The 27,465-nt window shown below is 46.7% G+C and overlaps 1 protein-coding gene across 2 annotated transcripts; it reads right to left on the bottom strand.

The window, feature by feature from the left end:
• Positions 1 to 375: 375 nt before the first annotated feature.
• On the bottom strand, positions 376 to 27,165 carry FAXDC2 (fatty acid hydroxylase domain containing 2). 2 transcript variants are annotated; one of them, XM_082835459.1, is made up of 9 exons: positions 27,064 to 27,165; positions 14,936 to 14,983; positions 12,824 to 12,915; positions 12,589 to 12,692; positions 9,156 to 9,277; positions 4,021 to 4,226; positions 3,424 to 3,529; positions 2,858 to 3,024; positions 376 to 2,072 (listed from the first exon to the last, which is right to left on the bottom strand). In XM_082835459.1, exons 2-9 carry the CDS (start codon positions 14,981 to 14,983, stop codon positions 1,916 to 1,918), a joined length of 1,002 nt encoding a protein of 333 aa, XP_082691585.1. In that variant the 5' UTR covers positions 27,064 to 27,165; the 3' UTR covers positions 376 to 1,915. The 2 variants fall into 2 exon arrangements, with proteins under 2 accessions (XP_082691585.1, XP_082691586.1); XM_082835460.1 differs by lacking the exons at positions 14,936 to 14,983; positions 27,064 to 27,165 and adding an exon at positions 13,155 to 13,252.
• Positions 27,166 to 27,465: the final 300 nt, after the last annotated feature.

Here is a 27,465-nt window from a genome sequence, read left to right as displayed (position 1 = left end):
AGTGTTTCCTTGTGCTGCTGTGGCGCACAGACACCGTGTGGTCGTGATGCCGGAACGACTCGCGTAGGGAGACAGAAACCCAAATATCCACTGCAGAGGAGACCGGTTTGTTTTCCATCCTTTCTCCATTCACTTGCACATTCTCTGCTGCCAGTGTTGAGACCTCGACCTTTCCTTGAGGCTATTTGGTAACCAGTGTCGGGGCCAGGCCCAGCGACCTGCCTAGGAAAAAGGGTGAGAGAACGAGGCCCCTCGCCCCTCTGCGCCCTAGCAGTACCTCCAGGTCTACAAATGTTAAAAGGAGAGACCGCCATTCTTCCTCGTCCTCCACACTCCTCATTCCCGACCCTCGCTCAGTGCACTGAAGAGGGACTGTTTTCCAACTGTTTGTTTATTCGTAGGACAGGTTGTGGGTGCAGGTCAGCAGCTATGAGCACGTCCAGCACTGGTGCACCAGGAGCTGTGCTCAAGCGAAGGGCATGCGATCCCAGGGAGGGGGCTGGGCCCACCCAGGCCCGAGGAGGACGCTGCCTGCTAAGCACCTGGTCGGCCTCTTGGGCAGGTCCTCTGGGGAGATGGGGCCCGTGGCAGGAGGTCGTCCTCTTTGATAGCTCTGCCTGGAGATGTGGCCCTATCAGATGTTAAAGTATTTTATAAAACTACAACGGGTGGTTTTCTGGACAGAGGAGAACTGAATGTTCAGGAGAATATCAGACTTTGGAAACTATAATGGTGGCCTTGCAAATCAGAGTGTCTTCACGTTGATACTGGGAGCCACAGGGTTCCTGGCAATGTCAGAAGCAGCTGAGCGAACCCAGGGTGGGGACTGCTTCCACCTGGGCAGCTCTGTGGTTTTGTGGTAGACAATAAGGTCTCATTGGAAAAGGCATTACTGCTAAAGTCATCCTGTAAAAATGGTGCTGAAACAACTGGTTCATTATTTGAGGGGGAAATAAGGATTTTACCCGCTGTTCAGCCGTGTGTTTCTTGCTTTAGTGGAGGAAGAGGGTTCTAGCTCCTTTGGTCCTGCCTCAGAGAGCCTAATAAGGGGCCTCAGTTGGGTGTCCCCAAAGGTCAGCAACTCTGACCCTACCCTCTGTGGCTAAAAGGGGGCCCCAGCTGAGCGGGGCCACAGGGTTTGGCCCTTGGTTTCCGCCTGTGGCTGAAGGTATTGAGATTTGGTCTGCGCCTTTTTTTGGTATCTCAGTTGTAGTCACAGGAGGAGCTCCTGTGATTGGTATTTTCAGAGAGGGGTGATGTCCAAATGCAGTGGGGCAGAGTTGAAGTGGGGTCTTTATCACGCTGTGTGTTTGTGCGTGTGCGTGCGTGTGCACGTGCGTGTGTGTGTGTGCGTGTGTGTGTTGGGAAGCAGTGGGGACTTGATCCCAGAACCGTTGCCAGGGTGTCCTGGCCCTGGCCTGAGTACAGAATGAGAGAGGCTTTTGGGGACAGGAAGGGGCAAAGCAGTATCTTCTGGTTCTCCCACCCCTTGGCATCAGGAGGAGCTATGGCTGGAGCCACACGGCCTCCTGCCACCTTTGTCATTCTCTGTCTTGGCAGGGCTAGCAAGGAGTCATCTGGTGTCCCTCTCCCCTTCCACAGCAGAGGACCAGGGGGACCCCCCCAGGAGCCCTGTCGAAGTGGCTTCTTCCCTCTGACTGGTCTCCATTCCAAGGAGCTATATTTTTTCGTTACGCCAATCCCTGGTCCCCTTTGGGATGATAGGGGTAGTTGGGGGAGCCCTGGTCCCCTCCTTGGGCCTGCTTTTCCAGGAGGCTGACCTCCCCCCTGCCCTCGTGGTTTGTCATCAGAGTGCGTGGCTGAAGGAGCGAGTTGGTAGGTGCGACCAGGAGGCCTCAGGCCACCTTAGCAGACCGTGCAGAGGGCACGGCTAGGATGGCACTCGGGCCGTGTCTTAGTCCATCTTCTTCGGGGGATCAGGGATGCTCTCGGAGAGCGGGGTGAAGCCCAGCAGGATCATGTGTCTCTCGTAGGCCTTGGTCTGCTTAAACACAGTGTCAGTCCCGTGGAGGTGGTCCAGCACCCCCAGGACCCCATAGCACTGGTTGAACCTGGAGGAGAGAGGAGGGTGCTGTAGGCGGGCGAGCTCACGTTCATTTCACCTGTGCCAGCCTCGCACACATTTCTGAGCCCTCCTATCCCACACCCATCCCCACCATGCTGCCCACCTGCTTCCGGTTAACCCAGGCGGTGGTGCACATATTCCTGGGGCCAGTCCAGACTGAAAAGCTACGCTCTTCCTTTGGAAAGCTCTCTGTGATTTCGACGCACACAACTCAGAACCTGGGGCAAAGCCAGCTTGTTCAGGTAGGTTCTGGGACCACCTCCATCAGAATCCCCTGGAACACTTAACTAAATGCAGATGCCAAGGTCTGCTCCCCCAGATGCTTTGATTCAGTGTATTTGGAGTGGAACCCAAGAGGCTGCATTTGAGGAAAGCGTCTCAGGTGATTCTGGTGCAGGAGTTTCCTAGGCCACACCGACGAGCCTGGAGGCTTTCAGAGTGTGCACAGACAGCTTCTGTGGAATTGCCTACGGGAATTCTATGCATGTATGCATCTTCCTGGTAGTGCCCATGGCTTACACTAGATCCTCAAAGGGTCCAGGACCTAAATGCAGGTTAAAGACCCATAGTGGCAGGAAGATCCAATATCAGACAGAAGGAGAATGGCAAGGTGATCTGGGTCCCAGGATGGTCACCTTTGTCCCCACCTGCAGATCTCTCTCTCCACTAGACCCACATTTGAACTGAGACACCGGTGTCTGCTGTCAGGAGCTCTAGGAGTCAACGTGGCGGCTACTGCCTGGAGACCCACAGTGGGGAGGGTTGCCTTACTTGAGATGGTGGTAGTCATGGAATTCAGGTGAAGGCAAGAAGGGTAGGTGGTAGCCACAGTGGGAGATGATGGTGATGATGAGGACCAAAGAAAACCAAATGGTGATGGAGGACAAGTGGGATCCCATGACGATGGGACCCACCATCGCTGGCAGCATGTTGGAGACCTGCAAGGAGAGGGCTGTTCGAAGAGGGGCCCAAGGGGATGGAGGGGACGCAGGTGGGTGTCCGGGAAGACTTCTTGACCCAGATCTGGGGAAGCTGAATGAGTTTCTGGACTTGATTTGCTGGACTCCTTCAGACATGAAACTTAGGACAAGTTATTAACCGTTTGAACCTCAACTTCCTCATTAGCAAAATGAGGATTTACACAGTTGTTGGGAGGATTAAATGAGATAACTTATGTTGGGCATCTAGCATCGCCCGGCATATGCCAACAACAAATGGTAGCTGTTGAATGGGCAGAAGAAAGAGCGAGTGTGATCACGCTCTGTGCAGGAGACTACCTTAGGGAAGGGGGTTGGCGCCCGCTGCCCTTTCCTCTGGGGGAGCCGAGCTCTACTCACCACATGCTCAATAGGATGTGCGTAGAGGGAGATCACACCGATGGGAGCTGTCCACTCGTGGTGTTTCTTGTGGATTTTCTTGTAGAGTTTTGGGTGGTGAAGGAGGCTGGGAAGAGAGTTAACAGTTGATAAATCGGCCAACCTCCCTCTCCCCCTGCCCCACCAGAACACGAGAAACCAAAGGTAGGAACTGGGGTTATATCCACGGAGCAAAGTTTCACATCCAGTGAAAACACACTGGATTGGTGCTCCGACAGCCCTGCCTTGTGAGTTCTTCTGGTGACGTTGCCTCTCTCTACCTCAGTTGTATGAGCTGTAAAATAGGGAGGATGGCCAGAAAGGATTCAATCAAGGGGATGAATGGGAAACTGCCCTGCCACACACATGAACGGAGATCCCGGACCCTCGTCGGTGGTCGCACATCGTCAGCGGTGGAGCGAAGAGTTGGCTTCGTGTTAGCTAGTTAGCGGGAGGCTCTTGATGCCAGGTGCTGTTGGTCGCACCCCTACAACTCCGAGGAGGCCAGGTTTCACCCCCATTGGTGGGTGAACCTGGGAGAGTGAGGAGCTGGCTGTGCTCAGGAAGGAAAGCGCTCACCGGTGTGCATAGTAGAACAGCACTTCCTCAGTCAGCGTGAAGACTGCCAGCTCCAGGAGGAACCAGTGGAAGGTGGGTAGCTCTCGGCGGCAGGGGTCGCCCCCCAACTTGAGGATGGGATAGAGCCAGACCATCATGGGGAAAGAGATCACAAACTGGTTGAAGAGAACCGTGCGGATAGACTGGCGTAGTTTCATGGGGTCCACCTGCCCGGGGTGGGGGGGGAGAGAAGGAAGAAAGGAGGTAGATGAGAGTGTGGGAAGTAGGTCTTTCCCTTCTAGGAACCAGGCTCCTCTGTGAGCAGCTCTCGGGAGGCCCTCGCTCGGGGCTGGATGCTAGGAGTGATGTCTGCCTGTAGCCAGCAACCCCTGAGTGCTGCCCGGCCCAGGGATGGAACCGCCTGGTAATGCCCTGCCTTTGGAAACTCCCCTCCCCTGGCCTTAGTTTCTGCCTGAAGCTGCCTGCTCCTTCCTGCTTCTGCAGCTTCCACCACCGTCCTCCCCATTTCTCTGGCCAGGCGCAACCCCACGTACTCCCGACAGGCATCTTGGGGAGCCTCCAGGGTGCTTGGAGAAGGCTCCCAGCTTCATTCCTTCTTTAGCCTTTTGGTCCCTGCTCGTCCAGAGAGCCTTGACCAGGACCAGGTACAGAGATCAGGGTCGCCTGCCTCCTCGTGTGGTCCAGCCTCCCTGGGTGGGAGCCAGGGAGCTGCTATCTGGCCTCTTGTCCCGCTTGCTGTGAGCAGGTCTTGCTGGTTTTCAGGATGGGGCTGTCAGGATGAGGGGCTGCCTGCGTTCTCCCCAGAGCGCTGTGGGGAGCTGGCCTCACGTGCTCACATCCCTTCGAGCCTCAAGACTACAGCCAGCGTTTCCTTGGGAACCAGTGACCCCTGACCCTCCCATTTGTCAGAGCCCTGGAGCTCCTGGGAATAGCCCCATCTCCACAGGTCACTTGCTGGTCCCGATGAACTGGTTTGGCATTCTCAAAGGGGATTCCCTCCTGAGAACTGTCTGCAAGCTGGAGGGTTTCTGCTCCTAGGTGCGGCCGGGTTCAGCGTGGTCCTCATACTTCAGGCCTGCCTGTTCCTCTGCCTTTTCCATGTCCTGCATGTATTGATGGACCAGAATTCATCCCATGGTGAAGCCAGGTCTGGGCAGCCTTGGTCTGAGAGCAGCACAGAGGAAGCCATACACCTCTTCTAGCAGCCTTGACCAGGAGGTGGGTGTGACATGCGATTATTCACTCAGCTGATATCGAGCACCCTCTATGTGTCAGGCAGTGTTCTATGTGCTGGGGAGGAAGCAGTGAACAAAAAGATTGCTGCCCTCACTGAGTTTGTACTCTTATTGTTTTAAGTAGAACGGTCAGCGTAGGCTTCATCGAGATGGTGAGATTTGAACAAAGATGAGGGAAACAGGTATCTGGGGGAAGTGTCTTCTGGCAAAGGGAAGAGCTGGTGAAAAGGCTCCACGATAGGCCACACTCCTGGCGTACTTGACTGGAGAAGAGTGAGGTGTGAGGTGGGGAGAAGTGGGAGGGGAGGTCAGAGAGGCAGGGAGGAGCCAGTGCGTACAGGGCCCCGTAGGCCACTTTGAGGACCTTGGCTTTTATTCCAAGAGAAGCGAGGGTCATCCCAATGTTGTGAGCGGAGAAGTGACAGGATCTTACAGGGTTACTCTGGCTGCTGTGCTGGGAATAGACAGTAGGAGACCAAGAATACAAACGGGAAGACTAGAAGTGCTAAAGTACACATTTAAGAGGATGGTGGTGATGGAGGTGGTGGGAAAGGGCTGGATCCTGGATCCATTTGGAAATTGCGCCAATAGGGTTTCCTGATAGATTGGATGTGGTGTATGAGGGAAAGACGGTCGTCAGGGGTGACTCCAAGGCCTCTGGACTGAAAGGCTCCCCAGCTGAGACTGGGGAGGCTGTGGGTATCAAAGGCTTTGGGGGCTGGGAGAGCAGGAATTCTCCTTGGGTCATGTTGCGTTGGAGATGTCAGGGAGGCATTTGGATGTTTAGTCCTGCACCGAGAGAGAGTTCTGAGCTCGAGAGGTAAATTGGCGAGCTGTTGGCGTTGAGGCGGTTATTTAAAGTCATGACGCCGAGGGGACGAGGACAGAGAAGACGACGAGGCTGTGCCCTGGGCGTCAGCGTAAACAGGGTGGGGAGGTTAGGCTGGGGAGGATCCAGAAAGGAGGCTGTGAAGGGGTGAGTGGCGAGCTGTGAGGACACAGTGGGGCCTTGGCAGCCGGTATAAGAAGCTACAACAGGATGCGGCATGAGCAACTTGTGGAGACGGCCCTGGTAGGTCTAATGAGACAAGCCTGCGACAGGAGCACTGGTGACCTAGCCCAGGACAATCGTGGTGGAGCGGTGGAGGTGAAGGCCTGATGCTAGGAGGTTTCTAGAGGAGGTGAGAGGATTGTTTTGTGATTATTTTAGGAGGTGCAGGCTGAAGGATTTAGAGTTTTATGGTGTCTGAACTTAGCTTCAAATGATGAAGCAAAAAATTATAGATGCATAGATATTTACAGTTTTATATACAGAAAAAGCACATATTGTAAAATGTTTAAGACAAGACTGGAGAATCTAGGTGGTATATAAATGAGTGATCAGGGTACTACTACCTTTTCCACTTCTGTATACGTGTTTTCAATTTTTCATAATTCTGAAATTTTGGGAAAAGACAGTGGACAGGGAGAAATCAGAAACTGTATAGACAACCCTTTAAAGAGCTTTGCTGCGAAGGGGACCAAAAATATGAGTGGGAGTGAGTATGGGAGATGGACGCAAGGTTTTTGGTTTTGGTTTGGTTTTAAGCTGGGAAAAATTATAGCAGGTTTGTAATAAGCCAGAGAGTAAAATCCAGAAGAGGAAGAAAAAAAAAAGGACAAAAGAAAGAGAAGGAAGAATTGCTGGAGTAAACAAGAGGTGCTGGGTGTAGCGTGCAGACAGTGGAGGAACGGGCTGGAGTAGGACCAGAGAGAGGCCACGGGCTGCAGCAGGTGGGCAGTCAGAGTGTGTGCGCAAGTGCTGCCCCCAGGCTGCGGTGGTGCACGGCCGGGGGAGCTGTCTTCTGCTTGAAGCAAGGCCACCCTCTGGGAGGAGGTGACGCGCAGAGGTGTTGAGGATCTGAGGAGGGAGGAGAGGCGTGAACTAGCCATCCAGTCCGGGAGAGTGGGAGGGTACCCAGAGCCGGGCGGCGGGGGTGGCTGGTGGTGTCCTATGAATGCCGTTGCGTTCAGGTCCCACTCGATGACCTGTTTCTGATGTCTTAGGTCAGGGGTCAGACCTTCTTGGAATGGGCCGAAGACAAAATGGCATCTGGGGCTTCCTTCTTACTTGTGTGACTACCTGAGGGTGCACACAGTGTAGGAGCAGATGAGACGAGCTTTCCAAGAACAGTCTAACCTTGAACTAGTCAGTGCACCTTTCTGAACCTCAGCTTCTGCCAAATGCCACGAGACCTTCCCTGTGTGGCCCTCCATTCATGGTAGACTGTGAAGTTTATTGCGCTAGGTGATTCTCTTGAGAGCTGATGTGGCCTAGTGGTTCAGGGCACAAGCCCTGGTGTCACAAAACTTGAGTGTGAATCATGGTTCTAAGCCATGTCACATTTCAGAGCCTCTGTTTTCTCTTCTGAATGATGAAGATGTTTACAGTACTTGGCCTTGAAGATGTACGCATTCAGTCAGTGGTGCCTGGTAAGGAGACCTCCGTGGCCTGACAGGTGAAACATTCTCAAGGAACAAGCCCTGCTTTTAACCCTTTGGCTCTGGTCCCTGCCTGCTGAGCTGGACATGGAGGAGGCCCCTGCCGTCTCAAGTGACGGGAACTGTGAGCCAGGCCAGTAGCTCTGGTTCAGGAAGGGACGGTCCTGAAAGCCTGGATCAAGGGCACTATTTCTCAGCCACTCTGCTTTCTAGAGTGCTGGCCTGGGTAGAATTCCCTGAGAGCTGAGGTGACTCATCCAGGCACCTGGACAGATAATTAAAAATGATTGTCTGGGCTTCCCTGGTGGTGCAGTGGTTAAGAATCTGCCTGCCGATGCAGGGGACACAGGTTCGAGCCCTGGTCTGGGAAGATCCCACATGCCGCGGAGCAGCTAAGCCCGTGTGCCACAACTACTGAGCCCACGTGCCACAACTAGAGCCTGGAGCCCGTGCTCCGCAACCAGAGAAGCCACTGCAATGAGAAGCCGGCGCACCGCAACGCAGAGTAGCCCCCGCTCGCCACAACTAGAGAAAGCCTGCGCACAGCAACGAAGACCCAACGCAGCCAAAAATAGAAACAAATAAATAAGTGAATTTATAAAAAAAGAAAAGAAAATGATTGTCTTGTCTGGGAAGGAAGCCAGGATGTGGTTTGGGTGGGGCTGGGGTAAAAAAATCTGGGTTTAAGAATCAGCTTCTTCCTTGTTGTGTAAGAAAAGGCTTCTGAGGTCGTCAGAGCGCTAAGCAGGCAAGCCGGGCTCAGGGAGCAGTGAACAGTGGGGCTCAATTCCCCGGCCTGTGTCCAACCAAGATAGGTGCTTGGCTTTTTCTCTCCTTCGGGGCCAGGAGTTCCTTGTCAGCAAGGTCCAGGCCTTGTTTACCATGGATGACCTACGTACTATTGGTGGTACTGAATAATCAGGAAGAAGGACCTGCTTAAAAAACCACCACCACCGACACATTCACAATTAATATGATAGTGGGGTTATGCGTTGTTTCAGCAGCTGTGTCCCTCTCTCACAAGGGCAGCTGTTATCCGTGTTTTCAGCATCTAGTTATTGCTGTCCCTTCTCCCATGGATAGGTGGAGACCTACCTGACATATCTGGGACTCGGTCCAGTGCTGGGCTGAGACAATCATTTCTGTTCCTAAAATGCTGGCCACAGTGCCGTAGGCCAGCACAGGCAGGTAGAGAGCCAGGCCTGGGATTCAGAAGATTAGTCTTGACTGACGTTAGGCTGGCTGGCTAATGTCATATTATTTCCTCTCTCTAATTTTCTAACCTGGGGGAGCCTTGTACAGAATCACTTGGCTCCCACCGGCCCCGGTCTCTCCTGGGCCAGCCAGCAGAATTTGGAGAATGTGGCTTTAGCCCCTGCTTTCTGTGCCTTGACCAGGAGAAGCTGCAGCAACACTTACAGGGTCATTCTTGCCGACCTGAATTCGGTAGCGGGAGATGAAGTTAGGCTTTCCAGTTGTGTCAACCACCAGTAGAAGTCCACTGACGGTCCAGAAGAGCAGAACGGGCACCTGGGTGGCACCTGAGGTTGGGAAGAAGAAGGAAACGTCAGGACAACTTCAGGAGCTGGCGGCGCACGTATTCCCCGAACACACGCTCGGTGGTAACTGAGGCTGCGTCGTAGGCAGGCAGGCCCTTGCCAGGGCCTTGGTGTCTGGGTGCTCGGGGCTGGGGGCCTGCCTTCAGTCTTGGGGTGACAAACCAGCTGTGGGGACTGGGATGGGTCACTTAAGGAGTCTCTCTGTTTCTTTTCTTAGCTGTAGAACGGGGACAACAACCTTCTAGGCGGTTGGAGAAAAAAACAACACAAAACTATGGTAAGATGTATGATACACTCCAAACAGAAATGAATTTCGGTTGACATTTGGGCGTCTGTGCCCACTGAGCCCTTTAAGAACAGCCAAGGAAGGGAGAAGCAAAGGGAGAAGCAGAGGAGGAGTTTGGTATGGTACAGCTCACCACGGGCACTTGGGTTCCCCAATCCCCATGACCTTATGATGACATGAGCGGGGGTACTTCAGGCATCCAGTGAGCATTTTCCAAAGTGGAAAACCTACCTCTCAAGGGGCTCCTTGGTTAAAACAGTCTTCACACCCTACCTTCTTGGAGAGTCAGGGTCCAGACAAGTGTGGTCACAGCTCTGAGAATTCCTGTTTGACTTTGTTAAATTCAACCTTTCTCAGGCTTTTCTTTACCCAGCACTCTGTCTTCTCAGAACATCTGAGAAGAGACTGGCCATTCGTCCCTGTCTGCCCAGGACAATTTCAGTATGTATCCATCATATCCATCATGATTAATAACCCCTCCTTTATTCTCACAAATGTCCCATTTCGATGATAAGTCGTATGGTCTCCCCACCCATTAACCTCCGATAGAACTGATGTGCTGCAGGGTATCTTAGAAAATACCGATCAACACAAATTTAGATAGGGCTTTTTGCCCCACATCCCACTTTTCCATGAAGTCATCCCAAGTATTTCTGTTCTCCTCCTGTGAACAAATAAGCACTTTGTCCACCCCAGTTGGCAGTTATTCAAGTGACGTTGTAGTGTTACCTAACTCTTGTACTCTTAACTTTATTTTTCCTTGATTTGCCGCCTCCTCTAATTTCAATATTCCAAGGAGCAAGGGTGTTTAACTTAACTCTCTGTCTCTGCATTCTTCCTCCAGTACCCTTCTTGCTCCATCAATCAGTGTGCCGTGTGGCAGTTGATACCTGAAAAATACTCGGCTAGCACTGTGAGGAAATGGGATTGGCTCAGACATCCTCAGGGCAGTTTGGCAGTATCTGAAGTGAGGAAAAGATCAGAGTGACAGACCAAGACAGAGACAGAGAGACAAAGACAGAAAGAGGGGAAGAAAGAAAAGACATACACACACTCGTGCACATAAATGCCCATCTCAGCAATTGAAAAAAGAGCACAGTAGAACATGTAAGTAACCTAAGTGTCCCGAATCTTAGTTCCCTGACCAGGGATGGAATCCAGGCCACGGCAGTGAAAGCACGGAGTCCTAACCACTCGAATTCCCAGAGAATGGACTAAATTGATTAGAATATTTCCACACAATGGAATAGACAGGGCAGCTTACAATATTGAGCAAATCTATATCAGTTGATATGGAAAGATGTCCATAATCAATTCAATGAAAAAAAGTTAAAAAAATAGTAGATGTCGGGACTTCTCTGGTGGCTCAGTGGTTAAGAATACACCTGTCGATGCAGGGGACATGGGTTCGAGCCCTGGTCTGGGAAGATCCCACATGCCAAGGAGCAGCCAAGCCCGTGAGCCACAACTACTGAGCCTGCGCTCGAGAGCCCGCATGCCACAACTCCTGAAGCTCGAGCACCTAGAGCCTGTGCTCTGCAACAAGAGAAGCCACCGCAATGAGAAGCCTGCACAGCGCAACGAAGACTAGCCTCCTCTCTCTGCAACTAGAGAAAACCTGTGTGCAGCAACGAAGATCCAAAAAAAGCAGCCAAAAATAAATAAATTAAAAAAAATAGTAGATGTCTTTTAAATTTAACCAAATATGCAGTATACTAACAGTGCTTATTTCGTGGATATGAGAGGTAGGTGATTTTCACCTTCTTTATGCTTATTTGAATTGTGTGATTTTTATTTATTTTATTTAAGTGAGCATGTATTTACTTTTATCCTCAGAAATAAGAAACTTTATTTTGAAAAAAAAAAAAACCTTAGGTTGGTTGTTGCCTAGCGGGCCACCCTTCGAGGTGCCTGCCTACGTGTCAATCCAAGGGCTCCTGGAGGAATATACCGGATGAAAATCACAAGAGGTGATCTTGAACTGTTTTCCAGTTCTAACATTTCAAATGGCAAATATTTTTTCTCTCTGGTATTTGCTTATCACTGAGGTGATAGGTGGTTTTCCCATCATCGTAACAGAAACATATAAAATGTTTTCCCACCACTCTCCCCATGTATATTTGCAATCTGCATTGTTCTTTTCAATGAGTGCTTAAGATTCCATTAACCTGTCATGTTTAATATTCAGCCCATTTTCGGAGTTCTCTTCCTAGAAGAAAGCAATCATCAGAAACATTTTATTTCTATGTTTGCTTTGTGACAACTGACACTTTTTAATCTCCCATTCTAGACTGTGACAAAGTGTTTTTGGTTGAGGTTTGTTTGTTTTGTAGTTATTAATTTTCTTCCAGTCAAACGGTGACATAGTTTTTTAATAGGGTAGACATTTTACCTTAATACTTTATCTTAAATATCTCTATATCCTACAAATGAGTTTGGCACAGAATAACTTAATAAATATTATGTGAGTGAATGAATGTATGACGGAGGACAGTCACTATTGTAGATAATGCTATCATAAATACCTATGTTAAAATAGGTTTTTTCTTCTGCTATGTTTTGAGCTTGCTTTCAGGCTTTGGCACTGTCAGTAAATACATTTTGAGTGAACACTTGCTGTCAAGGCCCAAGAGCTAGCTAGATTGCACCAGGTCCAAGGACACAGCCTCACATGAGACAGAACAGCCCTTTGCACTTGTGGACCTGACATCTAGAAGCAGGATTACTGCTCTCACAAGCATTCGTTTTCACACAAACGATTTCTTTTTTTATTTTTCTATTTGGGGGGATGGAGGAGGTGTCTCAACTTCTTTTCTTAGATATCCTTAAACATCCATTCCATATTAACCCCCAAATTTAGCACTCTGGGGTTACCACTGCCTTAAACTTTAAGTCCTCATTCCTTAGGGTAATAAACTGAGAAGTCCCAAAGTAGAGAACAAAAGAAAAAGAATTAAGCTATAACCATGTACCCAAACCCTAAGTGCTGGTGGTCTGGGAATCTCACCTAGAATGTAGAGGAGCCACTCCTTCCCTTCGAACGTAGACAGCAGCCTCTCCCACTGGGCTTGCCAGAAGTAGCCAGAAGCACCCCAGAATCTCTGAAGATGCCTTGAAAGAAAACTCATTCATGTTTCTGGGTGAAGACTGGTGGGTGGACAGCTCCTAAATCCATGCTCTGCCCATAGACCGCCACCGCACGGCCCCCAGCTCCCAAATCAGAGCTGGCCGAGAAGACTCACCATGTGACTGAGTTCCAGAGGGCCACAAGCAAGAGAAGGCCAGAGCCCAGGATGAAAGCCGTCCTCCTCATGGAGCCCCAGATGTGTCCCTCCTAGGGGAGGACAAGAAAGCGTCAGGTCCCAGCAAGCCTCCTGCCTTCACACGCAGCTCACTGCTGAAGCCCAGCAGGAGCGAGGTGGCATCAGGTTCTCAATCGTGCCACCATGGCGCATCTGCTGACCTTTTCCCAACTTCCGTGGGAAGGCTCTTCCTTATCAAGAGCTCTCAGGCTGTGTGCGGAGGTGAGTATGAAAGTTAGAGCTTAAGGCTGGGGGAGGGAAGAGAGCAAACCTGATCCAGAGAATCTAGCATGCAATTGCGTCACCCAGAGAAGGACAGGTGAGCCTTCCGAGAGTCATGGGATTTCATGACCAGTCTTCTTGTTGAACAGAGATGCAGATTATTTGTACATTGGAATCACCTGGGAGCTTTCAAAAACTCCCAGTATCCGGGTTACTCCCCAGCCCGATTACATAAGAGTCTCTGCCGGGGCAGGGGAGGGGGGGCTGGGCCTCCCTGTCTTTTAAAGGTCCCCAGCTAATTCCAATGGACAGGCGGAGCTGGGACGGCCATCACAGAAGGATCTGCAGAATCCTTGATGAGGCCACAGGGACTTCAACTGTGTTCCTGAGCCAAGCCTGTTTTCCCATGCCCATCACCCTTTTGCCCTTGAAGAAAAGAGTAAATAAACATATTTTCTGACTTGTAATATGTCCTCTGCCTTCCAGAGATATTAGCCTGGGCTGCCAGCTGAACGGGACAATGATGGCTTCTAGGGGCAAAGAACAGACCGCTGGCCATCACTGGGCGGTCCTTACATGTTCTCCTCCAAAAGCCTAGAACAGTGGTCATTGCGAGCTCGATGGTCAACCAGCAGGTCCCAGACTTGCGGAAGGAAAACCCTGGCTGCCAGGTGTGTCACCAATTTCTATAGTACCTTGGGCAGGAATGACAAATGTCCATCACAGCCTATGTTTCTACGCCCAGATGCAGTCTGCTAATATTCTTTCGTGGGAGAGGACTGGAGGTGGTGGTCCCTATACGTGTGTGCAGTTAGTGAACCAGGTCACATACACTGTTGTAGGGGAAGCTGATCTAATAGGGGCCAGGTTTTAATCCAGCCTTTGGAGATCTAAAGGAGCAGACCGTTTTGACTGACTCATTCAGAGCGACCTGAATCTGCACTGACTCTTTTCTTCTCTGATTACCCTATCCCACTTTTGATCAGAAGTTAGTAAGTCATTTTCCATGGCTAGTGAAATGTTTTTAAAGGTCTACTCGGGTCCTGAGGTTTGAAAAATGACCTTCTCTCTCTCTGAGCTCTGAAAATGACCTTCTGTTTCCCTCTCTGTCTCCCCCCGTTAAGGGCTGGATCGCCAAGACCACAGAAACTTGTTCTTTTGTACAGGCTTTTCAAAGGTCACCCCCAAATTTGCCAGACAGTTCATCTTGGGCTTTTGCAATTAGTCCTTTTTTAGGATTCAAAGGACCCTTTTCCTGAGCTTTCCAGATTCACTAGGAATTTTTCATTTGAGTTTACTCAAATCAAGCCAAGTCATATTTAAAACCTCGATTTCACATGTAAGATTAGATGTGTTTTCAGGGATCGTGGTGTTTTCTCTCTCTAGCAGCGTGAGGGCCAGGTAAAGTGACAGGACAAAGGTCTCTGGGAAGGGCAGGAGCATGCAGCACAGAAGTTATCTGGGCTCAACAGCTGGTTCCCACCCCCCAGTTCCCAGCCCCCAGTGGGCCTCTCTTGTCCCCAGAGCAGCTGTAGAAAGGGGTGGTTCCAAAGGCCTGAGCCTGGGGCATTCTGAGGGCCAAGAGACCTTGGTGGGACAGCTACGGGGCTCTTCAGCTACCTTCATGCAGGCAAAGGGGCTTGAGTTATAATCGGGCAGCTGGAGTCAAGTGATTCTGCTCAGCTACTGAAGCAAGCACTTCACTGATGTGTCAGCTATATCCCGAAACCTTGGGGGGGGGGGTGTTGTCAGTTATGCTGCAGGCGCAGATGTGGAGAGGGTCACTGGCTGCGTTCTCACCAGTTTGGTGGGTGAGGTGCTCGCGTTTACCTGCTTTTGCTTCTCATTGTGTGGCACACTCCCAGCTTCTCCCTTCATCTGGAATGAAAAAGCACAGGTGAGCCTGGGTGTCATTTTCACATGCAACCAAGGAAGTAAGGAATAGAGAGAGTCAAGGTGAATGGCCAGCAGTGGTTTTTAATGCCGGCAACTCATTAAAATCACCTGGGAGTTATAAAATAAAAAAACCACCAAAAAAAAACCCTGGCGGACAAACTGATTCTAAAATTTACATGGAGAAACAAATAAGAATAGCCAGGAATACAGCAGAAGAGTAGAGGAGGGACGGGCACGAGGGATACTAGGTCTAGCAAGTCTTAAAACACATTATAAGGCTTTTTAAAAGACTTAATTATGCTCTTCTCACTTCTTCAAGGTAGTAAAGAGTTGTTCCTGTGAGATAAAAGAATATCAGTGGACTCTTAACCAGGACTTAAAGAGTAGCTCTAACTTGAGTTGGTTCAGTTGTGTATTCTTTGTTATTATTTGTCAGTTTAAAAACAACAACCAAGGTTTTTCTGAAACCAGTCAACAATTCTATGGCCAGGTAGATGGATAGGAATGCGGTGCATGAAACTCCTTCTAAAATGCTGTCAAACAAGAACTGGCTAGAAGGAGAATAATTAGAAACGCGTTTGAGATCTCCATTTGACAGTATGACAGGGTAAATCTTTCTGGAAGTCTTAATAAAACCAATATCTAATAAGATAAGAGAAATTAAGGCTTGATCATTTTTATTTTCTAATGTGATGTTGCAGAATTTTCCTGGTTATATAAAGATAATGATCAAATGAAAAATAAAAGTTATTTTAAGGAATCCAAATAGTAGTTATTAGACAACTGAATAAAAATTCTGATGTCAAAAGGTGGTGAACACAGATTAAAAACCAATTGCATCTCTACTTAGCAAAATGAAACAAAAAGGATAAAAAATGGCATTGTCCATAATATATGCTGAATGAGATATTTTTGGCCACGTAAACATATTTTTTTTAACATCTTTATTGGAGTATAATTGCTTTACAGTGTTGTGTTAGTTTCTGCTGTACAACAAAGTGAATCAGCTGTACATATACATATATCCCCATATCCCCTCCCTCTTGCGTCTCCCTCCCACCCTCCCTATCCCACCCCTCTAGGTGGTCACAAAGCACTGAGCTGATCTCCCTGTGCTATGTGCCTGCTTCCCACTAGCTATCTATTTTACATTTGGTAGTGTATATATGTCCATGCCACTCTCTCACTTCATCCCAGCTTACCCTTCCCCCTCCCCGTGTCCTCAAGTCCATTCTCTACTTCTGTGTCTTTATTCCTGTCCTGCCCTTAGGTTCACCAGAACCATTTTTTTTTAGATTCCATATATATGTGTTAGCATACGGTATTTGTTTTTCTCTTTCTGACTTACTTCACTCTGTATGACAGACTCTAGGTCCATCCACCTCACTACAAATAACTGAATTTTGTTTCTTTTTATAGCCATGTCAACATATTAAGTGTGCTTTTCCCTGCTTTTATTTTTATGCATCACAAGTCAATGCATACAGAGATAAACTTTTTTGACTTAAAATATTTTTAATTAATTAATTAATTTACAGCTGCATTGGGTCTTCGTTGCTGCACGCAGGCTTTCACTGCGGTGGCTTCTTTCTTCGCGGAGCATGGGCTCCAGGTGCGCGGGCTTCAGTAGTTGTGGCTCACAGGCTCCGTAGTTGTGGCGCACGGGCTTAGTTGCTCCGTGGCATGTGGGATCTTCCCAGACCAGGGCTTGAACCCGTGTCCCCTGCATTGGCAGGCGGACTCTCAACCACTGAGCCACCAGGGAAGCCCAAACAGGCGATTCTTAACTACTGCACCACCAGGGAAGCCCGGTACTAGAGTTTTGATCTAAGTTTTGAGGACGATATTCCTTTTACTACAAGCTAGTTCTATACTGTCAAAAACATCTACAAAAGTATATCCTCCACACTTACACACATACTGCACAGAACTATAAAATCTGGCAAGGTAGAAACTTTCTGGAATTTTCCAGTGTATTTTCAAGGTACAGCAAGCCAAAAGAAAGCATTGTGGACAAGTATGCATGCTGACTCAGGCAGTGTTTCCAACGTAACTCTAGTGTAACACATTCATATACATATACACCCAGGGAATATTTCAGAAGCATCAGTTCTTTACACCTTACACTTGATCACGGATGTGGGTACGTCTCTGACAGTTCATCCTCTTCTTGTGCCAACACCACCTGACTGACCCTGCGGTGGCTCCATAGTGAGGTCAAGGCCAGTGCCATCTGCTGTTTCTTTTTGTTGTTGTTGCTGTTGGTGTGTTTCTTGAAGAGACATAGCCTCTTGGCTTTGTGGTGTTGTTAGGGTTGAAATGCTATTCATTGTGTCTTCCATTTGTCGCATTTGAACATCCAGTGTTTTAAACCGGTGTTCAAATTGTCCGTCAAGGCAGAAGTCTTTGTCCGTGTTCATACTCCTCAATGTAGCATCCAAAGATCTGACTACACCTGCCAGACTTGCCTTTGCTTACTGCTACTGCAGTTTGGTCTCCAGCTGCCACAGCATTTACCCTAGGTTTTATTCTCACAAAATTAAGTGCTAGGTTTTTCTGATGGTTTGTGTCTTTGGAGTGTGTTCTTGTGACTTCTCTGTGCCAATCTGAATGACCTTTTAGATCTTGGCCTTTTTCAGTCTCTTCTTTATCACATTTCTTGGCATTTCTATAAAGTGTTTTGCAACAAACTTTGTGTTTCTCCATATTTGAAATAAAGCCATGACTTCTCTGTGAAGGTGACAGCCTGGGACGGTGGCTGGGTTTGGTGGGAGGGTGCTTGGGGATTGCACTTACCCTGAGTTGCTGCCCAGCTTGACTTGGTTGACTGTCCCCCTACTTGTCTTACCATAAAGGGTTTTTTTTAATAAATTTATTTATTTATTTTAATTTTGGCTGCGTTAGGTCTTTGTTGCTGCACACAGGCTTTGTCTACTTGTGGCAAGTGGGGTCTACTCTTCGTTGTGGTACGCGGGCTTCTCATTGTGGTGGCTTCTCTTGTTGTGGAGCATGGGCTCTAGGCACACGGGCTTCAGTAGTTGTGGCTTGCGGGCTGTAGAGCGCAGGCTCAGTAGTTGTGGCTCAGGGGCTTAGTTGCTCCATGGCATGTGGGATCTTCCTGGATCAGGGCTCAAACCTGTGTCCCCTGCATTGGCAGGCAGATTCTTAACTACTGCAGCACTAGGGAAGTCCCACCATAAAGTTTTTTCTTTTTTTAAAAATTTTTATTTAATTAATTTATTTTTGGCTGCGTGGGGTCTTCGTTGCTGAGCGCAGGCTTCTCTACTTACTGAGAGCGGGGGCTACTCTTCGTTGAGGTGCGTGGGCTTCTCATTGTAGTAGCTTCTCTAGTTGCAGAGCACGGGCTCTAGGCGCATGGGCTTCAGTAGTTGTGGCACGTGGGCTCAGTAGTTGTGGCTCGTGGGCTCTAGAGTGCAGGCTCAGTAGTTGTGGTGCACAGGCTTAGTTGCTCCGTGGCATGTGAGATCTTCCTGGACCAGGGCTCAAACCCATGTCCCCTGCACTGGCAGGCTGATTCTTAACCACTGCACCACCAGGGAAGTCCCATCATAAAGTTTTTTTTTTTTTTTCTTTTTCTTTTTTTTTTTTTTTCTTTCTTAGCGGTACGCGGGCCTTTCACTGCCGCGGCCTCTCCCGCCGCGGAGCACAGGCTCCGGACGCGCACGCTCAGCGGCCATGGCCCACGGGCCCAGCCGCCCCGCGGCACATGGGATCCTCCCGGACCGGGGCACGAACCCGCGTCCCCTGCACCGGCAGGCGGACTCGCAACCACTGCGCCACCAGGGAAGCCCCATCATAAAGTTTTAATAGTTGAAATTGTGTGCTAGCGCATGAGTAGGCAGACATATACAACAGATTAGAAAGTCTGCAAATAGACCTTAAAATATACATGGGAATTTAGTATATAATAAAAAGAAATCAGTATCAATGGACTCTAAACTGAAAAGATGCTGAACTTTCTCCATAATAAGAGAAATGTGAATTAAAACTATAATAAGATATTATTTCTCACCTGCCAGCGTGACAAAAATCCAAAAGTTTGGCCACATGCTCTGCTGATGAGGCTGAGGAGACTTTAAAATTGTATTTGTTCTTTTTAAAAACATCTTTATTGATATAAAATTCACATACAATACAGTTTACCCATTTAAAGTGTACATATATATGGCTTTTAGTATATTCACAGAGTTGTGCATTCATCATCACAGTCAGTTTTAGAATATTTTCATTATCCCAAGAGAAATCCTACACGCTTTAGCCATGAATTTCCTGTCTCCCTATCCTCACCCCCCTCTAGCCCGCGATAATCACTAATCCACTTTCTGTTTCTGTGGAATTGCCTATTCTGGACATTTCATATTAATGGAATCCTACAATATGTTGTCCTTTGTGGTTGGCTTCTTATACTTAGCATAATGTTTTCAAGGTTCATCCATGTTGTGGTATCTATCAGTACTTCACTCCTTTTTATTGCCAAATAACATTCTGTCATATGGATATATCATATTTTGTTTATCCATGCCTCTGTTGATGGACATTTGGATTGTTGCCACTTTGTGGCTGTTATGAATAATGTTATGAACAATTTTGCATAAGTTTTTGTGTAGACACGTTTTTATTTCTCCTGGATATATGCCTAGGAGTGGAATTGCTGGGTCATATAGTAACTATATTTAACTTTTTGAGGAACGTGAAGTGGTTACACCATTTTACATTCCCAAGAGTAGTAATGTATGAGGTTCCAACTTCTCTACATCCTCACCAACACTTATTATTGTCGCTATCGAATAGTGTCATGACCTGGCTGAAGAGGAGCGTTACAGTTCATCGTCCTGCCATGTGACAAGGGTGAGAGAACTTAGAGAAAGGAGGCCAGGTGAGTTTCTAGATGGCAGAGCCAGGATCAGGCCCAGCTTCCAATATCTCTAAGGATGTTTTATTCTTTTGTGGATGTTTATGCTTGGTTTTATTATTCTAGATGCATTTTTACCAGCTTTGACCTTAGGAAATACAGCTTCCCCTTGACCCTCATTTCTTACAGGATACTTAGGCTGGAAAAGGGAAGAGAGGAATGGTGACATATAAAGTGCTTCCAGGGGTTTGAGAAGTTAGGACAGCAGAGGGAGGTGATAAGCTGCTCACCAGCTCCACTGTGAATCATATCACAGCAGAAGGGAGGCAGTCAGCTCAGAGGAAAAGCCTGTCAGAGAGAAATACCGGGAGGTTTGATTCCCGGTCAGGGAGATAGCATCTGGTTTAAGAAAAGGCACCTGAATGTTTGGTGCAGTGTCAGCCCAGTCTCTACCTGGAGGCAGGGGAATGGATTTCAGCCACACTATAGCCCCCCCAGCCCCACCCCCCTAGGCCTGCTTCTTTGTCACCTCCACTCCCTCCTCCAGCACCCTCTGTTGCCTGGCCGGCAGCAGGAGAACCTGCTGTAGCTTGGAGGTGTGGAGCTCTACCTTGTGCTGACTTCTCAATAAAAAAGAAAGAAAAACACACAACAGAAGAGAAGGAATAAAGTGAAGCTGCAGGCATTCACTCCCTGTTCTGACCCAGGAGGGCAGTCAGGATTCCTTTGCTTACCTGAGTGTTAGGGGTGCTCTATAGTCATATTCTGTACCGCCTGAGGCCTCCAGAGGATAACTGCACACGCGTTTCAGGATGACAGGTCTCAGCCCCAAAGTATGGTAAACAGCCCTGCCCCACGTCGGGGACCACAGATGTTACTCAGTAACCTGAATTTATAAGGATTCCCAAGAATTCTCCTTTTTAAAAAAGGTTTAAAATTGTATTTTGGAGTATAGTTGATTTACAGTGTTGTGTTAGTTTCAGATGTACAGCAAAGTGAATCAGTTATACATATACATACATCCACTCATTTTTAGATCTTTTCCCATATAGGTCATTACAGAGTATTGAGTAGAGTTCACCATGGTATACAGTAGGTCCTTAAGAATTCTCCTTTAAGTAGTGATTTTCAAAAAAAAAAAAAAAAGTGATTTTCTCCATCTTCATTGTGCTGAACAATTCCTATTGGCCCAATTCCCAAGTTTGGCCCACATCCTCAAGATGGATACAGGCCCATTCATGAAGTTACCTTTCACACAGTGGTAGAATTCTGGGATGAAGCAGGGTCATTTTCAGTCTGGCAGTTTGCCTTCTTCCTGGAGTCCCAGAAAGCACAGATCTTTAAGGACCTAGTTGTGCTAGGTACTTTGGGGGCTAAGCCTGTAAAGTGTCTTAATGACAAGGAACCAAATATGAAAGGAAACACCTCAAGTTGGGAACGACTTGGAGATCTTAATATCTGCAAACCATGTGCAGAAAGGTAGACCCTTCCCATCACCATGCATTTCCCTCCTCAGTGCTTGTTAGGAAGTGTGAAAGGCTCTGTGGACCCTGTCGAGATATCCATCCTGTTTGGGAGGGAAGCTGAGGGGATTTGGGGTTTGTTTCTTTGTTTGCCTGTTTGTTTCTTTAGCTACCAGTACTCTTTTTGCCATGCCATGCCACAGGAACTTCACTTACAAGTCAAAGTCTCATCTAGCTTTTTCCCCGATATCTTATCATCACCGTTATCTTTGCCAAGAGCTTGCAAAGCTAATAAGACACGGTCTTTGACCTTTTGAAGCTCCTCTATTCCTTCCAGGAACATTTACGAAGAACTTACTATGTACAAGGATTCCTGGAGGTGCAAACTCTCAGTCTAGGTACATGAACCCATCATTTCAAAAATCCATATGAAAAGTGCTAGCCTGAGTTCTGGTCCAGAGCTAAGAAAACACTGAGTAGGACAGGAGATCTGGCATGCCCAAGAAATCTTTAAAGGAGGACAGTGCCCGGGCTTTCTCGTGGTCTCCAACCTTACAAGCAAGCCTTTTCCTCCTAAATTGCATTTTAGCTTATCCAAGGAATGCTGGGTTTTAGTTATATCATACTTTTTTTTTTTTTAAATCAAGATAGATGTAAGAATCTGCCACATGAATATCAAAACTGCCATCGAATATATTCCTTACCCCGCTATTTAGTTCCCCAAATGAAGTAGTGCACTTTTGATGAGAATACAGCTGATAAATTCTTATAAAGAAATTAGTGCACAGGACTTTTCCTCTTGGGGAGCAAACTTGTGGTTGCTAAGGGGGAGGAGGATGGGGGAGCGATGGATTGGGAGTTTGGGGTTAACAGATGCAAACTGATATATATAGAGAGAATGGATAAACAACAAGGTCCTACTGTATAGCACAGGGAACTATATTCAATATTCTATGATAAACCATAGTGGAAAAGAATATAAAAGAAAGAATGTATATATATGTATAATTGAATCACTTTGCTGTACAGCAGAAATTAACACAACATTGTAAATCAACTATACTTCAATTAAAAAAAATTAGGTTTTTTTTTTTTTTTTAAAGAAGTTCTCCTCTTTGGAAGAAGTGGTATGTTTACTTGTGGAATGCAAAAAGGCAATCCATTTTGGTCCTTCTCACCCCTTTTTGCTTTGGCTGCCTGTAATTTCAGAGTTAAATTTAATGCTCAATTATACTTCTTGGGATTGTTTTTTCCTTTTATATAATCCAGTATATAAAAAATGATGTGTGTCCAAGGATGTTCATTGTGGCATTGTTTTTAACGACTAAGAATTGGAAACACCTTGAATTCCATCAATAAAGCGTTGGTTAAGTAATTATAGTACATCTAGTAATGAAATATTCTGTAGCCATTAAAGGAATAAGGCAGCCCTATGTGTACTTTCCAGAACTCGTAGGTGAAAAAGTAATGTGTGGAACATGTGTGTGTGTGTGTGTGTGTGTGTGTGTGCTGTTTATGTATACATAGAATAGTACATAAAATATTAGACTATTGCTGGAAGAATATATAAGAAATTGGTTACAGTGGTGGCTTCTGGTGAGGTGAATTCGGTGGCTGGGGGTCAAGGCAGAAGGAAGGCTATCTTTCTACCATGTGCCTTATTTTTTGCCTTTTGAATTTTGTACCATGAGTATATTTTACCTATTCAGAAAATTATAGAAATATTAAAAAATTTTAAATGAATTCAGTGCTCATTCATAGGAAATATTTTATTGAAGATTCACAGAGTAATTCATTTTTACTTTACTCTTCATCATATTAATTGCAGTTCCTTAAGGGCTTTGGGAAATCTTTGTCTCCCCTGAAATTTCATTTTTCATATTCATAGCATTCATTAGATTATTAAAGGTAACTACGACAAGGACCAGTGTCCTGTTTCTTCTTCTTCTTTTTTTTTTTTTTTTTGGTAATGATTTTACATGGTCCAAAAGCAAAGCAATAGCAGTAAAGCACGTGGTTCTTTTTTCTACAGATCACTGCCCCCCACCCCCACATCAAAACAGTATAAAAGGTATTTATTGAGTGCCTGATGGGTTCTAATCAGTTTTTATTTTTCTGCAACTATTCTACTGCATATATCCTTTTATTGGAAGCTATCTCAAACCCTTCTGAGATGGAGGCTGGATGTAAAGTATTAAGTAGGTATTAAAATTAAACACCTAAGTGAGACTAGGTAGGCTGTCAGTACAATAAGACCCTGGGAGGAGGCGGGTCTGTTGACACCACAGGCAGGGTGCTGATGCCTGCTGTGTCCATGCCATAGAAACTGTTTTGCTGAGACTGAGTGATTAGGGGCTGATAACTAAGCTTGACTTTGGAACGTCAGCCTTCAGGTCAAAGGGAAAGTGACTCTTTATCTTTTGGTGGTGGGAAGGCCCTGTGGCTGCAGGAGTCATAGCATTTATCTGTTGACATCTGACTTCATTAGAAGCAATGAAACATTTCCCGATATGCCATTTTTCTTCGGCTAAGCCAATAGGCCCACATGCTATTTCCTGAGATGTTTGTCTAGGCAGCTGACTCCTCTAAGCTACACAACCGTATCATTCTTCTGAATATTTTATGATAAAGCAGCTTGTTTTCTGTGCCTCTCTACATCTGTAGACTTGTTTTCAGTTTTAACTGAACAGAGTCAGTCAGAAAGGTTCCATGGGGGACCTCAAACATGGTGGGCCGATGTGTCTTCACCCAAAGAATTTCCTTGACATTGTTTGCCAGTGGTATTGTTCAAGTTAGAAATTTTGGCAAACAAAATCAACAATAGCAATTATTAAATATTTACTATGTTAAGGTACTATAATCATTACATTTTTATGGTACCTCCTCTCTTTTTTCTCTACCTTTTGAAGTCTCCCATCTAAGAGCTAGAAGTTGTCTTAAGCTCATCTATTCTGATGCCCCCATGTTCCATTTGAAGAAATGGAGGCATAGAAATCTTCATTATTCAGCTTCAAATTACAGTTATTTAGTGGCAGAACTTGAATTCAGTGCTCATTATACCGATTAAGTCTGCAAAAGGTATAGAATGTGCTGATGTCGGTGAATGCAGGGTGGGCATTTGGATTGTAAAAGGATACAAAGGAATGAGATCAGCCTCTATCAGCCACAAACAATGGATTAGATATTGTGTGTGTGTGCTTTTTTTTTTTTAATACAAAAGGTAAAATAGAGCATGGTTTTTCTAAGATAATAATCATTCTTTCAAGAAATATTTATTAGGGCTTCCCTGGTGGCGCAGTGGTTGAGAGTCCGCCTGCCGATGCAGGGGACGTGGGTTCGTGCCCTGGTCCAGGTAGATCCCATATGCCGTGGAGTGGCTGGGCCCGTGAGCCATGGCCGCTGAGCCTGCGCATCCGGAGCCTGTGCTCCGCAACGGGAGAGGCCACAACAGTGAGAGGCCCACGTATCGCAAAAAATAATAATAATAATAATAATAAATTAAAAAAATAAATTCCACCAGCTAAACATGTGTTTTAAAAAAAAAATATTTATTGTGTGCCAGATACAATGCTAGCTACAGAGGATACAAACATGAATAAGACATGCTTCTTGGTCCTATTTAATAATGTAATACTATATAACTTTGATTTTCCAAGTGAGAAAGTATGTAGGAGGAGGATATGAAATAACATTTATGATGAGAATGCATTCAGAGAGAGAAAGAAATTAAATGCACTAAAAGTAAATATTCTAATACTTAATAACAATGAATTGATTCTCCCTTAAAGGGATTTCGATAGATATTATAAGATTATCCAAATTAGATACTTTTTAGTTTGGTTGTTTTGAAAGCAGATGATTCTGACTGTTTTGAAAGCAATGATTTATTGCAGAATCCCCAATCTAGGTAAACGGCACAGTGAGCCTATAGTGCATGTTCACAACCTAAAAAAATCTGAAGACAGGGGAGGGGAATGGGATGAGGGTGGGAGAAGTAGACAGTTTAATTTTAATTTGTATTTGTCTGCAGCCTGATTCTTTCAGATTCTAGCTTCCTGGATATTCTGCATGGTTGATGAAGGTTCCCATTTTATAGGTACAAGATATATTATCTTTATGTGAATGTGCATGGTTTCTTTGTAAATATCTCATGAAATAATCAGAAAAAAAAAAAAAAAAGACCTGATGGACCATCCGGTCTACCCCTTCCATTTTTATCGCTAAAGAGATAGGCTTAGATAGCAGAACTGACTTGTTCCAAACTCCACACAGTTTCTGGCAAAATCCAGGCTTCCTAACGCTTCGCCTGGTACCACATGTGTTTTCAGAATAGCATAAATTCTATTTCATACGGGAGAGGACTACTCTCCTGAGGACTGAAACTCCCATTACTTCAGCCTCTGTTCTGAGGCTGTTTGTATTCTTGGGAAAAGCTGAACAGCCTGCCTCTAGCTTAAAGCCTCTGATGAAGAGGGTTTCGAGGAACTGCTATGACCAAGGTCTGTACGTACGTGAGACTTTTACAGAGGGGAAAGATACTCATTCAAGAAGGTAAAATGCATGAAGGAAAAGGTTGAATTTTGAGACAAAAATTACTCCCTTTGGACAGTTTTAGCAATGCTCCCTTCACTGCTTTTGCCTTGGGTACTTATACCCTTTATGATTTACTGCCCCAGTTGACTGCATGCCCGTGAAGCTGAAAGCCTGCCTATTTTGTTTACTACGAGATCCACAGTTCCAAACACAAACCTGGCATGTAGCAGATACTCAGGAAATATTTGTTGAATAAACAAAAGAAGGGTAAAAGAATTAAAAGCCTTATTTTTTGCCCTCAGAATGTGTCCAACATTTGCTCTTGAACGTTTCAGCACCTTTTCCTATACTACACACTTACCTTTCTAAGGTCAGAAGCTAACGCTCAGAGCATTTGTTTTACCAAATTGAATTGAATCTTTATATCCCAACCAGAGAAAGTTAGTTGGAATTGCATATGAAACTGAAGCACCCTACAAGTCTCTGTCTTGTCTTGCTTGCCTTATGCCGCAAAAGACCTGTATAGCATCCTGAAAACCAGTGGCCCATTGTTCACACCCTTCTACACACACTGTATTCCTCTCCCTCGGTACCCTCTGTGGGAATCCTTCCTGAGCTACTACCAGGACATCAGCAAGTCTGAAAGTGGAGCATCTGTTGATAAATCCCGGTATGTCGATCAAAACAGCTTTGACATGGTTGTCCACCTTCTAGTCCCCACATCGACCTGGGGCCTTTGCGATTTTAAGACTGTTGTAATTGGCCCCATCCCTTCCAGGTGACCCTGGCAGGTTAGAGAGGAGAAGCAATTCAACCACAGTTGCCTCCTGGCAGTCTTTTTCCAGTAGGATTTTCGAGTTCTGATTTGGGATTTTCTCTTTCATGTGGTTTTGAAGCCAAAGCGAGTCCGTTTGACAGAATTACCTGTCAATTGCTAGAAAAACAAGACTACGGAGGAGGTCGATTGTACAAACATGGGCAGAGGACGGCAGACATTAGTGAGACAGAAAGGGACTCTGTGTACTAAGAAAACATCCCAGGACATTGTTCAGAGGCAGATCTCACCTGCCCTGTAAGTGGAGAGGACAGAGAGGTGGCAGAGGTGAGAAGGGTATGCTTTGCCTTTCTTTAAGTGAACTTGGACGCGTCCTGACCTTGGCGACCAGCTTCCCTGCCCAGCAGCTCCCGCTCACCTCTGCAGTGGGCTGTGTCCCAGCTCCTCCAAGGTCCTGGCACAGCTCAAGCCCGCTTTCTCTTCCTTCAGCCCCGACGCTGGCAGCTGCTGTCGCTGTGCTGCCGCCTCACCCTGTTATTAGTCGGTAGGCTGGGAGGCTGGCCAAGGTGATCATGTTACGGAGCAGCCTACTGGCTCCGGCCAGGCACGTGACGGGAGAAAGAATTTGGGTCTGTTTTGACGAGAGACAAAAGCGCCCTTCTTGCCAAAGGACATCTCCTGAAAGCTGAGAGGAAATGCGCAGTTCAAGCCGGAGCTGGAAAAAGCACATTTGACTGACCTCTGGGCTTGTTTTTCTTCTTTTTAAAAACTTCCCGCATCTTCCTCAACTTAAGAAAATGTCACGGTCCCCTAGGAGGCA

The sequence above is a fragment of the Leucopleurus acutus genome (assembly GCF_964270905.1).
Source record: "Leucopleurus acutus genome assembly, chromosome: 3".
NCBI lineage: Eukaryota > Metazoa > Chordata > Mammalia > Artiodactyla > Delphinidae > Leucopleurus > Leucopleurus acutus.
Note: the sequence above shows the minus strand (reverse complement) of the source record. Positions and strands in the feature narration are given on the sequence as shown.

Coding starts and splice junctions, on each gene's coding strand:
- FAXDC2 (XM_082835459.1), bottom strand. CDS start 14,983: ATGAAGGGAGAAGCTGGGAGTGTGCCACACAATGAGAAGCAAAAGCAG. Junction 9,278..12,588: donor GTGGCTCCTCTACATTCTAG/GTGAGATTCCCA, acceptor TCCCAACCTCAG/GTGCCACCCAGGTGCCCGTT. Junction 4,227..9,155: donor AGGTCGGCAAGAATGACCCT/GTAAGTGTTGCT, acceptor CACCCCGGGCAG/GTGGACCCCATGAAACTACG.